Raw genomic sequence first — 12913 nt, forward strand, 5'->3', positions numbered from 1 at the left:
ACAACAGGTATGTAACACCTGAGAGACATGGCACACACCAACTACAGGTATGTAACACCTGAGAGACATGGCACACACCAACAACAGGTATGTAACACCTGAGAGACATGGCACACACCAACAACAGGTATGTAACACCTGAGAGACATGGCACACACCAACTACAGGTATGTAACACCTGAGAGACATGGCACACACCAACAACAGGTATGTAACACCTGAGAGACATGGCACACACCAACAACAGGTATGTAACACCTGAGAGACATGGCACACACCAACTACAGGTATGTAACACCTGAGAGACATGGCACACACCAACAACAGGTATGTAACACCTGAGAGACATGGCACACACCAACTACAGGTATGTAACACCTGAGAGACATGGCACACACCAACTACAGGTATGTAACACCTGAGAGACATGGCACACACCAACAACAGGTATGTAACACCTGAGAGACATGGCACACACCAACTACAGGTATGTAACACCTGAGAGACATGGCACACACCAACAACAGGTATGTAACACCTGAGAGACATGGCACACACCAACAACAGGTATGTAACACCTGAGAGACATGGCACACACCAACAACAGGTATGTAACACCTGAGAGACATGGCACACACCAACAACAGGTATGTAACACTTGAGAGACATGGCACACACCAACTACAGGTATGTAACACCTGAGAGACATGGCACACACCAACTACAGGTATGTAACACCTGAGAGACATGGCACACACCAACTACAGGTATGTAACACCTGAGAGACATGGCACACACCAACTACAGGTATGTAACACCTGAGAGACATGGCACACACCAACAACAGGTATGTAACACCTGAGAGACATGGCACACACCAACAACAGGTATGTAACACCTGAGAGACATGGCACACACCAACAACAGGTATGTAACACCTGAGCGACATGGCACACACCAACTACAGGTATGTAACACCTGAGAGACATGGCACACACCAACAACAGGTATGTAACACCTGAGAGACATGGCACACACCAACTACAGGTATGTAACACCTGAGACATGGCACACACCAACAACAGGTATGTAAAACCTGAGACATGGCACACACCAACAACAGGTATGTAACACCTGAGAGACATGGCACACACCAACTACAGGTATGTAACACCTGAGAGACATGGCACACACCAACAACAGGTATGTAACACCTGAGAGACATGGCACACACCAACTACAGGTATGTAACACCTGAGAGACATGGCACACACCAACTACAGGTATGTAACACCTGAGAGACATGGCACACACCAACAACAGGTATGTAACACCTGAGAGACATGGCACACACCAACTACAGGTATGTAACACCTGAGAGACATGGCACACACCAACAACAGGTATGTAACACCTGAGAGACATGGCACACACCAACAACAGGTATGTAACACCTGAGCGACATGGCACACACCAACTACAGGTATGTAACACCTGAGAGACATGGCACACACCAACAACAGGTATGTAACACCTGAGAGACATGGCACACACCAACTACAGGTATGTAACACCTGAGAGACATGGCACACACCAACTACAGGTATGTAACACCTGAGAGACATGGCACACACCAACAACAGGTATGTAACACCTGAGAGACATGGCACACACCAACAACAGGTATGTAACACCTGAGAGACATGGCACACACCAACAACAGGTATGTAACACCTGAGAGACATGGCACACACCAACAACAGGTATGTAACACCTGAGAGACATGGCACACACCAACTACAGGTATGTAACACCTGAGAGACATGGCACACACCAACTACAGGTATGTAACACCTGAGAGACATGGCACACACCAACAACAGGTATGTAACACCTGAGAGACATGGCACACACCAACTACAGGTATGTAACACCTGAGAGACATGGTACACACCAACAACAGGTATGTAACACCTGAGAGACATGGATGTGATACCAAGTAGTTACAGGATCATACATTGGTCATATTCAAAGTCCTCATGTGTCCAGGGACATATTTACTGACTTTATAAACATGATATGAACTTTAAAAAAAGGAAAAAAGATTTTGTGTTGATAAAAATATAGATGTAATCATAGTAGTATCGACTAGATACGTTCCTGTACTTGGTATCATTACAATGGATGTCAGGTGTAGATCCACCCATGGCATTTGTTTACATTGTGACGGTGGTGAGCTATTGTATCCTCCTACGCTGTGTAGTGACGCATGTTTAGCTATTCCTCGTCCTCCAGTGATAATACTACTTGTAAGATACAGTAGATGTTGTGTCGTGCAGGAATTGGTGATGGAGGCAATGAGCTGGGGATGGGCAAAGTGAAGGACAAGGTGAAAAGCCTGATGCCAAAGGGGGAGCTGATAGCTTGTGACGTTCCTGCGGACTACACCATCACTGCAGGTGTGCATCATCATCATCATCATCATCATCTAGTCCTGATGCCTTCTCTAGTCAGGGTTCTGCACCAGGCCTTCAAAGTAGCGGTTCTGTTCATGTGCTCCATGTTCTGTTCATGTGCTCCATGTTCTGTTCATGTTCTGCTCCATGTTCTGTTCATGTTCTGCTCCATGTTCTGTTCATGTGCTCCATGTTCTGTTCATGTGCTCCATGTTCTGTTCATGTGCTCCATGTTCTGTTCATGTGCTCCATGTTCTGTTCATGTGCTCCATGTTCTGCTCATGTTCTGCTCCATGTTCTGTTCATGTGCTCCATGTTCTGTTCATGTGCTCCATGTTCTGCTCCATGTTCTGTTCATGTGCTCCATGTTCTGTTCATGTGCTCCATGTTCTGCTCATGTTCTGCTCCATGTTCTGTTCATGTGCTCCATGTTCTGTTCATGTGCTCCATGTTCTGCTCCATGTTCTGTTCATGTGCTCCATGTTCTGTTCATGTGCTCCATGTTCTACTCATGTTCTGCTCATGTTCTGTTCATGTGCTCCATGTTCTGCTCATGTTCTGCTCATGTTCTGCTCATGTTCTGTTCATGTGCTCCATGTTCTGCTCATGTTCTGCTCATGTTCTGTTCATGTGCTCCATGTTCTGTTCATGTGCTCCATGTTCTGTTCATGTGCTCCATGTTCTGCTCATGTTCTGCTCCATGTTCTGTTCATGTGCTCCATGTTCTGTTCATGTGCTCCATGTTCTGCTCCATGTTCTGTTCATGTTCTCCATGTTCTGTTCATGTTGTGCTCCATGTTCTGTTCATGTTCTCCATGTTCTGCTCATGTTGTGCTCCATGTTCTGTTCATGTTCTCCATGTTCTGCTCATGTTGTGCTCCATGCTGGGTGTTCCACATGAGCAGAGTGACACAGGATAGTCCAGCATGAAGCTACAAGTGTGTGTGTGTGACTGATGCTTACTCTCACACACACACACACACACACACACACACACACACACACACACACACACACACACACACACACACACACACACACACACTCACACACACACTCACACTCACACACACACACACGCTCACACTCACACACACGCTCACACTCACACACCTCCTCCCATCCCCCCTGCAGGTGTGTCCAACTGGGGAGGTTACGCTGTGGCCTGTGGTGTGTACCTGCTGCACACCTGTCCCACACACCTGCGATATCTGCACAGAGGACTGGGAAATGATCACGTGACTTCTGAAGAGTTACACCATTGGACCGACAACCTGCCGTCTGTGGACAAGGTCACACACACACACACACACACAACACTAACAACACAATAACAGGATAACAACACAATAACAACAGGATAACAACACAATAACAGGATAACAACACAATAACAGGATAACAACACAATAACAACAGGATAACAACACAATAACAGGATAACAACACAATAACAGGATAACAACACAATAACAGGATAACAACACAATAACAACAGGATAACAACACAATAACAGGATAACAACACAATAACAACAGGATAACAACACAATAACAGGATAACAACACAATAACAACAGGATAACAACACAATAACAGGATAACAACACAATAACAACACAATAACAACAGGATAACAACACAATAACAGGATAACAACACAATAACAGGATAACAACACAATAACAGGATAACAACACAATAACAGGATAACAACACAATAACAACAGGATAACAACACAATAACAGGATAACAACACAATAACAACAGGATAACAACACAATAACAGGATAACAACACAATAACAACAGGATAACAACACAATAACAACAGGATAACAACACAATAACAGGATAACAACACAATAACAACAGGATAACAACACAATAACAACAGGATAACAACACAATAACAGGATAACAACACAATAACAACAGGATAACAACACAATAACAGGATAACAACACAATAACAACACAATAACAACAGGATAACAACACAATAACAGGATAACAACACAATAACAACAGGATAACAACACAATAACAGGATAACCACACAATAACAACAGGATAACAACACAATAGCAGGATAACAACACAATAACAGGATAACAACACAATAACAACAGGATAACAACACAATAACAGGATAACAACACAATAACAGGATAACAACACAATAACAACAGGATAACAACACAATAACAGGATAACAACACAATAACAACACAATAACAACAGGATAACAACACAATAACAGGATAACAACACAATAACAACACAATAACAACAGGATAACAACACAATAACAGGATAACAACACAATAACAGAATAACAACACAATAACAACAGGATAACAACACAATAACAGGATAACAACACAATAACAGGATAACAACACAATAACAACAGGATAACAACACAATAACAGGATAACAACAGGATAACAACACAATAACAGGATAACAACACAATAACAACAGGATAACAACACAATAACAGGATAACAACACAATAACAACACAATAACAACAGGATAACAACACAATAACAGGATAACAACACAATAACAGGATAACAACACAATAACAACACAATAACAACAGGATAACAACACAATAACAGGATAACAACACAATAACAGGATAACAACACAATAACAACAGGATAACAGCACAATAACAGGATAACAACACAATAACAGGATAACAACACAATAACAGGATAACAACACAATAACAACAGGATAACAACAGGATAACAACACAATAACAGGATAACAACACAATAACAACAGGATAACAACACAATAACAGGATAACAACACAATAACAACAGGATAACAACACAATAACAGGATAACAACACAATAACAGGATAACAACACAATAACAGGATAACAACACAATAACAGGATAACAACACAATAACAACAGGATAACAACACAATAACAGGATAACAACACAATAACAGGATAACAACACAATAACAACAGGATAACAACACAATAACAGGATAACAACACAATAACAGGATAACAACACAATAACAACAGGATAACAACACAATAACAACAGGATAACAACACAATAACAACAGGATAACAACACAATAACAGGATAACAACACAATAACAACAGGATAACAACACAATAACAGGATAACAACACAATAACAACACAATAACAACAGGATAACAACACAATAACAGGATAACAACACAATAACAACACAATAACAACAGGATAACAACACAATAACAGGATAACCACACAATAACAGGATAACAACACAATAACAGGATAACAACACAATAACAGGATAACAACACAATAACAACAGGATAACAACACAATAACAGGATAACAACACAATAACAGGATAACAACACAATAACAACAGGATAACAACACAATAACAGGATAAAAACACAATAACAACACAATAACAACAGGATAACAACACAATAACAGGATAACAACACAATAACAACACAATAACAACAGGATAACAACACAATAACAGGATAACAACACAATAACAGGATAACAACACAATAACAACAGGATAACAACACAATAACAGGATAACAACACCATAACAACAGGATAACAACACAATAACAGGATAACAACACAATAACAGGATAACAACACAATAACAGGATAACAACACAATAACAACATGATAACAACACAATAACAGGATAACAACACACTAACAACAGGATAACAACACAATAACAACAGGATAACAACACACTAACAACACAATAACAACAGGATAACAACACAATAACAACAGGATAACAACACACTAACAACACAATAACAACAGGATAACAACACAATAACAGGATAACAACACACTAACAACACAATAACAACAGGATAACAACACAACAACAACATGCCTGATCCAAGTTTGCTTTGATTGTGCTATCAGAGAGAGGCTGATAATATCAGAGAGAGGCTGATGATATCAGAGAGAGGCTGATGATATCAGAGAGAGGCTGATAATATCAGAGAGAGGCTGATAATATCAGAGAGAGGCTGATGATATCAGAGAGAGGCTGATGATATCAGAGAGAGGCTGATGATATCAGAGAGAGGCTGATAATATCAGAGAGAGGCTGATAATATCAGAGAGAGGCTGATGATATCAGAGAGAGGCTGATGATATCAGAGAGAGGCTGATGATATCAGAGAGAGGCTGATGATATCAGAGAGAGGCTGATGATATCAGAGAGAGGCTGATACTGGGGGGTGCCCAAACTTTTTGACTTGGGGGCCACATCAGGCTAAAAAGAAAGGGCTGGGGTGGGGGGGGGAGCCATAAAGTGTCTGTAAAGTAACTATATGTATATATTAGTGTTGTCCCCATACCAACATGTATTTCCATACTTTTATAAATAAAGGGACCACAACAAATGTCATTATTGTCTTTATGGTAACAACAAATGTTAGTGTACATGAAACTTATGTTTATTATTGTCATTTAGTCCTTCAATAAAATAGTGAACTTGTCTTTTAGTAGTAAGTAAACAAACAAAGACTCCTAATTAGTCGTATGCAGTAACATATTGTGTCATTTATACACCTATTATTTTATACACATTATGAGGGACAAACTGTAAACATGCATTATTAATCTACTTGTTCATTTACTGTTAATATCTGCTTATTTTCTCTTTTAACATGTTCTATCTACACTTCTGTTCAAATGTAATAATCACTTATTCTTCTCTTCTTTGATACTTGACATTAGTTGTGGATGATACCACACATTTAGGTATGGATGTGATACCAAGTAGTTACAGGATCATACATTGGTCATATTCAAAGTCCTCATGTGTCCAGGGACATATTTACTGACTGTATAAACATTATATACATTTAGAAAAAAGGAAAAAAGAGTTTGTGATGCCAATAAATATCGATGTAATCATAGTCGTCACGTCATCACATTGCTGCTTTTAGGAGCAGAGGAGCATGTTGGGCAGCGCACACACACAGAGTACTTACAAGCAGACACAGTGTGTAGACAGAAAAGCAGAGGAGCATGTTGGGCAGCGCACACACACAGAGTACTTACAAGCAGACACAGTGTGTAGACAGAAAAGCAGAGGAGCATGTTGGGCAGCGCACACACACAGAGTACTTACAAGCAGACACAGTGTGTAGACAGAAAAGGGAGAATGTTGGTGTAAAAAGTCAAGATAAAGTTGAAGTTATAACACTGAAACACCCTCAGGAAGAGCTGCTTTAACACATGGCTAACATCCATCCACAGTGTTTTAGCTACTTCTAAATCACTAATCCTGGTCTCCATGGCGACAAATAAAGTAAGTTTCTTACAAGTATTATTATCACTGGAGGAGGAGGAATAGCTAAACATGCTTCACTACACAGCGTAGGAGGATACAATAGCTCACCGCCGTCACAATGTAAACAAATGCCATGGGTGGATCTACACCTGACATCCACTGTAATGATACCAAGTACAGGAGCGTATCTAGTCGATACTACTATGATTACATCCATATTTTTTGGCATCACAACATCTTTTTACCTTTTTAAAAAATGTATATTATGTTTATAAAGTCAGTAAATATGTCCCTGGACACATGAGGACTTTGAATATGACCAATGTATGATCCTGTAACTACTTGGTATCACATCCATACCTAAATGTGTGGTATCATCCACAACTAATGTCAAGTATCAAAGAAGAGAAAAATAAGTGATTATTACATCTGAACAGAAGTGTAGATAGAACATGTTAAAAGAGAAAATAAGCAGATATTAACAGTAAATGAACAAGTAGATTAATAATGCATTTTTACAGTTTGTCCCTCATAATGTGTATAAAATAATAGGTGTATAAATGACACAATATGTTACTGCATAGACTAATTAGGAGTCTTTGTTTGTTTACTTACTACTAAAAGACAAGTTCAACATTTTATTGAAGGACTAAATGACAATAATAAACATAAGTTTCATGTACACTAACATTTGTTGTTACCATAAAGACAATAATGACATTTGTTGTGGTCCCTTTATTTAGAAAAGTATGGAAATACATGTTGGTACTAAGATAATGTTCTGGGGACAACATTAGTTCCTACAGTAATTCAAAGTGTATTGAAACTGGACTCAAATATGATTTATTTTTCAGGAGGAGTCTATCTTGTCAACGCTGGTGGATTTTGGCATTCGAAGTGGTAAAACTGGTAACCTGGCCATGGAGGTGGATGGTCTGACCTTTCACCCCTCACATTCTGACATCATCGCCAAACTACTGGAGGTCACCTTGGACTCAGACTACTAAATAAATAGTTTGAGGTCTGATTGCCTTTGGCTGATGGAGCACATTGACATGTTGACTTGTACTGCAGCCTCGTTACGAGACAATTGAGAGGTGCAAAGACTCCTGGAATAGTAAGTCAATATATCAACTATCATTTCTAGTTACTTCTTTGGATGTTTGGTAACTAGCAATCATTTCCTGCTTTAAAGAACATTGAACTTTATGTCTGTGTCTTCATGTCTTTTTCATCTGGAAAATATTCACTCAGTAGTTGACTTGAGTTGAGTTGAGTGTGTGTGGAACATGCCTACAACTACTATGTAGTTGTAGGCATGTTCCACACACACTCAACTACATAGTAGTTGTAGGCATGTTCCACACACACTCAACTACTATGTAGTTGTAGGCTTGTTCCACACACACTCAACTACATAGTAGTTGTAGGCATGTTCCACACACACTCAACTACATAGTAGTTGTAGGCATGTTCCACACACACTCAACTACATAGTAGTTGTAGGCATGTTCCACACACACTCAACTACATAGTAGTTGTAGGCATGTTCCACACACACTCAACTACATAGTAGTTGTAGGCATGTTCCACACACACTCAACTACTATGTAGTTGTAGGCATGTTCCACACACACTCAACTACATAGTAGTTGTAGGCATGTTCCACACACACTCAACTACATAGTAGTTGTAGGCATGTTCCACACACACTCAACTACATAGTAGTTGTAGGCATGTTCCACACACACTCAACTACATAGTAGTTGTAGGCATGTTCCACACACACTCAACTACATAGTAGTTGTAGGCATGTTCCACACACACTCAACTACATAGTAGTTGTAGGCTTGTTCCACACACACTCAACTACATAGTAGTTGTAGGCATGTTCCACACACACTCAACTACATAGTAGTTGTAGGCATGTTCCACACACACTCAACTACATAGTAGTTGTAGGCATGTTCCACACACACTCAACTACATAGTAGTTGTAGGCTTGTTCCACACACACTCAACTACATAGTAGTTGTAGGCATGTTCCACACACACCTACAACTACTATGTAGTTGTAGGTGTGTGGAACATGCCTACAACTACTATGTCATCATATGTGGAACATGCCTACAACTACTATGTCATCATATGTGGAACATGCCTACAACTACTATGTCATCATATGTGGAACATGCCTACAACTACTATGTCATCATATGTGGAACATGCCTACAACTACTATGTCATCATATGTGGAACATGCCTACAACTACTATGTCATCATATGTGGAACACGCCTACAACTACTATGTCATCATATGTGGAACACGCCTACAACTACTATGTCATCATATGTGGAATACGCCTACAACTACTATGTCATCATATGTGGAACACGCCTACAACTACTATGTCATCATATGTGGAATACGCCTACAACTACAATGTAGTTGAGTGTGTGTGGAACATGCCTACAACTACTATGTAGTTGTAGGCATGTTCCACACACACTCAACTACTATGTAGTGGAGTGTGTGTGGAACATGCCTACAACTACTATGTCATCATATGTGGAACACGCCTACAACTACTATGTCATCATATGTGGAACACGCCTACAACTACTATGTCATCATATGTGGAACATGCCTACAACTACTATGTCATCATATGTGGAACACGCCTACAACTACTATGTCATCATATGTGGAACACGCCTACAACTACTATGTCATCATATGTGGAATACGCCTACAACTACAATGTAGTTGAGTGTGTGTGGAACATGCCTACAACTACTATGTAGTTGTAGGCATGTTCCACACACACTCAACTACTATGTAGTGGAGTGTGTGTGGAACATGCCTACAACTACTATGTCATCATATGTGGAACACGCCTACAACTACTATGTCATCATATGTGGAACACGCCTACAACTACTATGTCATCATATGTGGAACACGCCTACAACTACAATGTAGTTGAGTGTGTGTGGAACATGCCTACAACTACTATGTAGTTGTAGGCATGTTCCACACACACTCAACTACTATGTAGTTGAGTGTGTGTGGAACATGCCTACAACTACAATGTCATCATATGTGGAACACGCCTGCAAATTGTTTAAGAACAACATTTCTCAACAAGGAATTGAGGGATTTCACCATCTACGCTCCGTAATATCATGAAAAGGTTGAGAGAATGTGGAGAAATCACTGCAGGTAAGCCATGATATTACACACCTTGGATCCCTCAGGCGCTACTGCATCTAAAAGCCACACCAGTGTGTAAAGGATATCACCACATGGGCTCAGGAACACTTCAGAAAACCACTGTCAGTAACTACAGTTGGTCGCTACATCTGTAAGTGCAAGTTAAAACTCTACTATGCAAAGCCAAAGCCATTTATCAACAACACCCAGAAAGGCTTGGCTGGGCCTGAGCTCATCTAAGATGGACTGATGCAAAGTGGAAAAGTGTTCTGTGGTCTGACGAGTCCACATTTCAAGCCTATTTACACTCATTGTTTCTTCACTCTTTTCTTGTTGTACATTGTCAAAGTATCTTTAGTGTGCACTTTAACAAATGTTGTTGCTCTTTATTTTCTCCCACACTCTCACTGTGTGCCATCTTGTTTATGTTGACTTGTGACTGTACTGTGTGCCATCTTGTTTATGTTGACTTGTGATTGTACTGTGTGCCATCTTGTTTATGTTGACTTGTGATTGTACTGTGTGCCATCTTGTTTATGTTGACTTGTGATTGTACTGTGTGCCATCTTGTTTATGTTGACTTGTGATTGTACTGTGTGCCATCTTGTTTATGTTGACTTGTGATTGTACTGTGTGCCATCTTGTTTATGTTGACTTGTGATTGTACTGTGTGCCATCTTGTTTATGTTGACTTGTGACTGTACTGTGTGCCATCTTGTTTATGTTGACTTGTGATTGTACTGTGTGCCATCTTGTTTATGTTGACTTGTGATTGTACTGTGTGCCATCTTGTTTATGTTGACTTGTGATTGTACTGTGTGCCATCTTGTTTATGTTGACTTGTGACTGTACTGTGTGCCATCTTGTTTATGTTGACTTGTGATTGTACTGTGTGCCATCTTGTTTATGTTGACTTGTGATTGTACTGTGTGCCATCTTGTTTATGTTGACTTGTGATTGTACTGTGTGCCATCTTGTTTATGTTGACTTGTGATTGTACTGTGTGCCATCTTGTTTATGTTGACTTGTGACTGTACTGTGTGCCATCTTGTTTATGTTGACTTGTGACTGTACTGTGTGCCATCTTGTTTATGTTGACTTGTGATTGTACTGTGTGCCATCTTGTTTATGTTGACTTGTGATTGTACTGTGTGCCATCTTGTTTATGTTGACTTGTGACTGTACTGTGTGCCATCTTGTTTATGTTGACTTGTGATTGTACTGTGTGCCATCTTGTTTATGTGATCCCTGACATGGTGTTCATCATCCCCTCACTTGGCCTAAAGGACTACTTCTATTTAGTCATTCACTAAATGTTCTTTTTAATAACCTGCCTTACTTTAGTTTGGTGCCTTTTATTCTGGATCATATCTTGTTCTTCTTCATATTCTAATATTCTTTTATTCTGGATCATATCTTGTTCTTCTTCATATTCTAATATTCTTTTATTCTGGATCATATCTTGTTCTTCTTCATATTCTAATATTCTTTTATTCTGGATCATATCTTGGAAATGATGTGTTCTTCTTCATATTCTACATGCTCTTTCATTGCGTCTGTGCACGCTTGTGTCCACCATCTTCCTTCTCCTCCCTATTCTGCTTGCTATGCTCTGTTTGGCTGCTTCCATTATGCACTTTGTAATATCTCTATTTAGTTGTTCTATATCTTCATTTATATCTACTTCCTTTAATGGCATGTCTGTACTTTCCCTAAATGGTCCCCAGTCACCATGACTATACTTCCATCTTCCCTACTTCTTAGTGCTTAGGGTGAGGGTTAGGGTTAGGTTAGGGTTAGGGTGAGGGTTAGGGGGGAATGGTATTTTTATTTTTTTTAATTTTGTCATAAAGAAATACAATCATGTGTGCTTACGGACTGTATCCCTTGCAGACTGTATTGATATATATT

The 12913-nt window shown here is 39.7% G+C and overlaps 1 protein-coding gene across 1 annotated transcript in view; it reads left to right on the top strand.

Annotated features, from left to right (window-relative positions):
• The window catches only part of dglucy (D-glutamate cyclase), a 46099-nt gene extending 37117 nt beyond the window's left edge, over window positions 1-8982 (top strand). Inside the window, exons 13-15 of the mRNA XM_062034965.1 lie at window positions 2340-2459; window positions 3591-3748; window positions 8642-8982. Coding sequence (XP_061890949.1) covers window positions 2340-2459; window positions 3591-3748; window positions 8642-8794 — 431 coding nt within the window. The 3' untranslated portion in view covers window positions 8795-8982. The remainder of the gene's footprint in view (window positions 1-2339; window positions 2460-3590; window positions 3749-8641) is intronic.
• The last annotated feature ends 3931 nt before the right edge of the window (window positions 8983-12913 follow it).

The sequence above is a fragment of the Entelurus aequoreus genome, linkage group LG23 (assembly GCF_033978785.1).
Source record: "Entelurus aequoreus isolate RoL-2023_Sb linkage group LG23, RoL_Eaeq_v1.1, whole genome shotgun sequence".
Classification (NCBI taxonomy): domain Eukaryota; kingdom Metazoa; phylum Chordata; class Actinopteri; order Syngnathiformes; family Syngnathidae; genus Entelurus; species Entelurus aequoreus.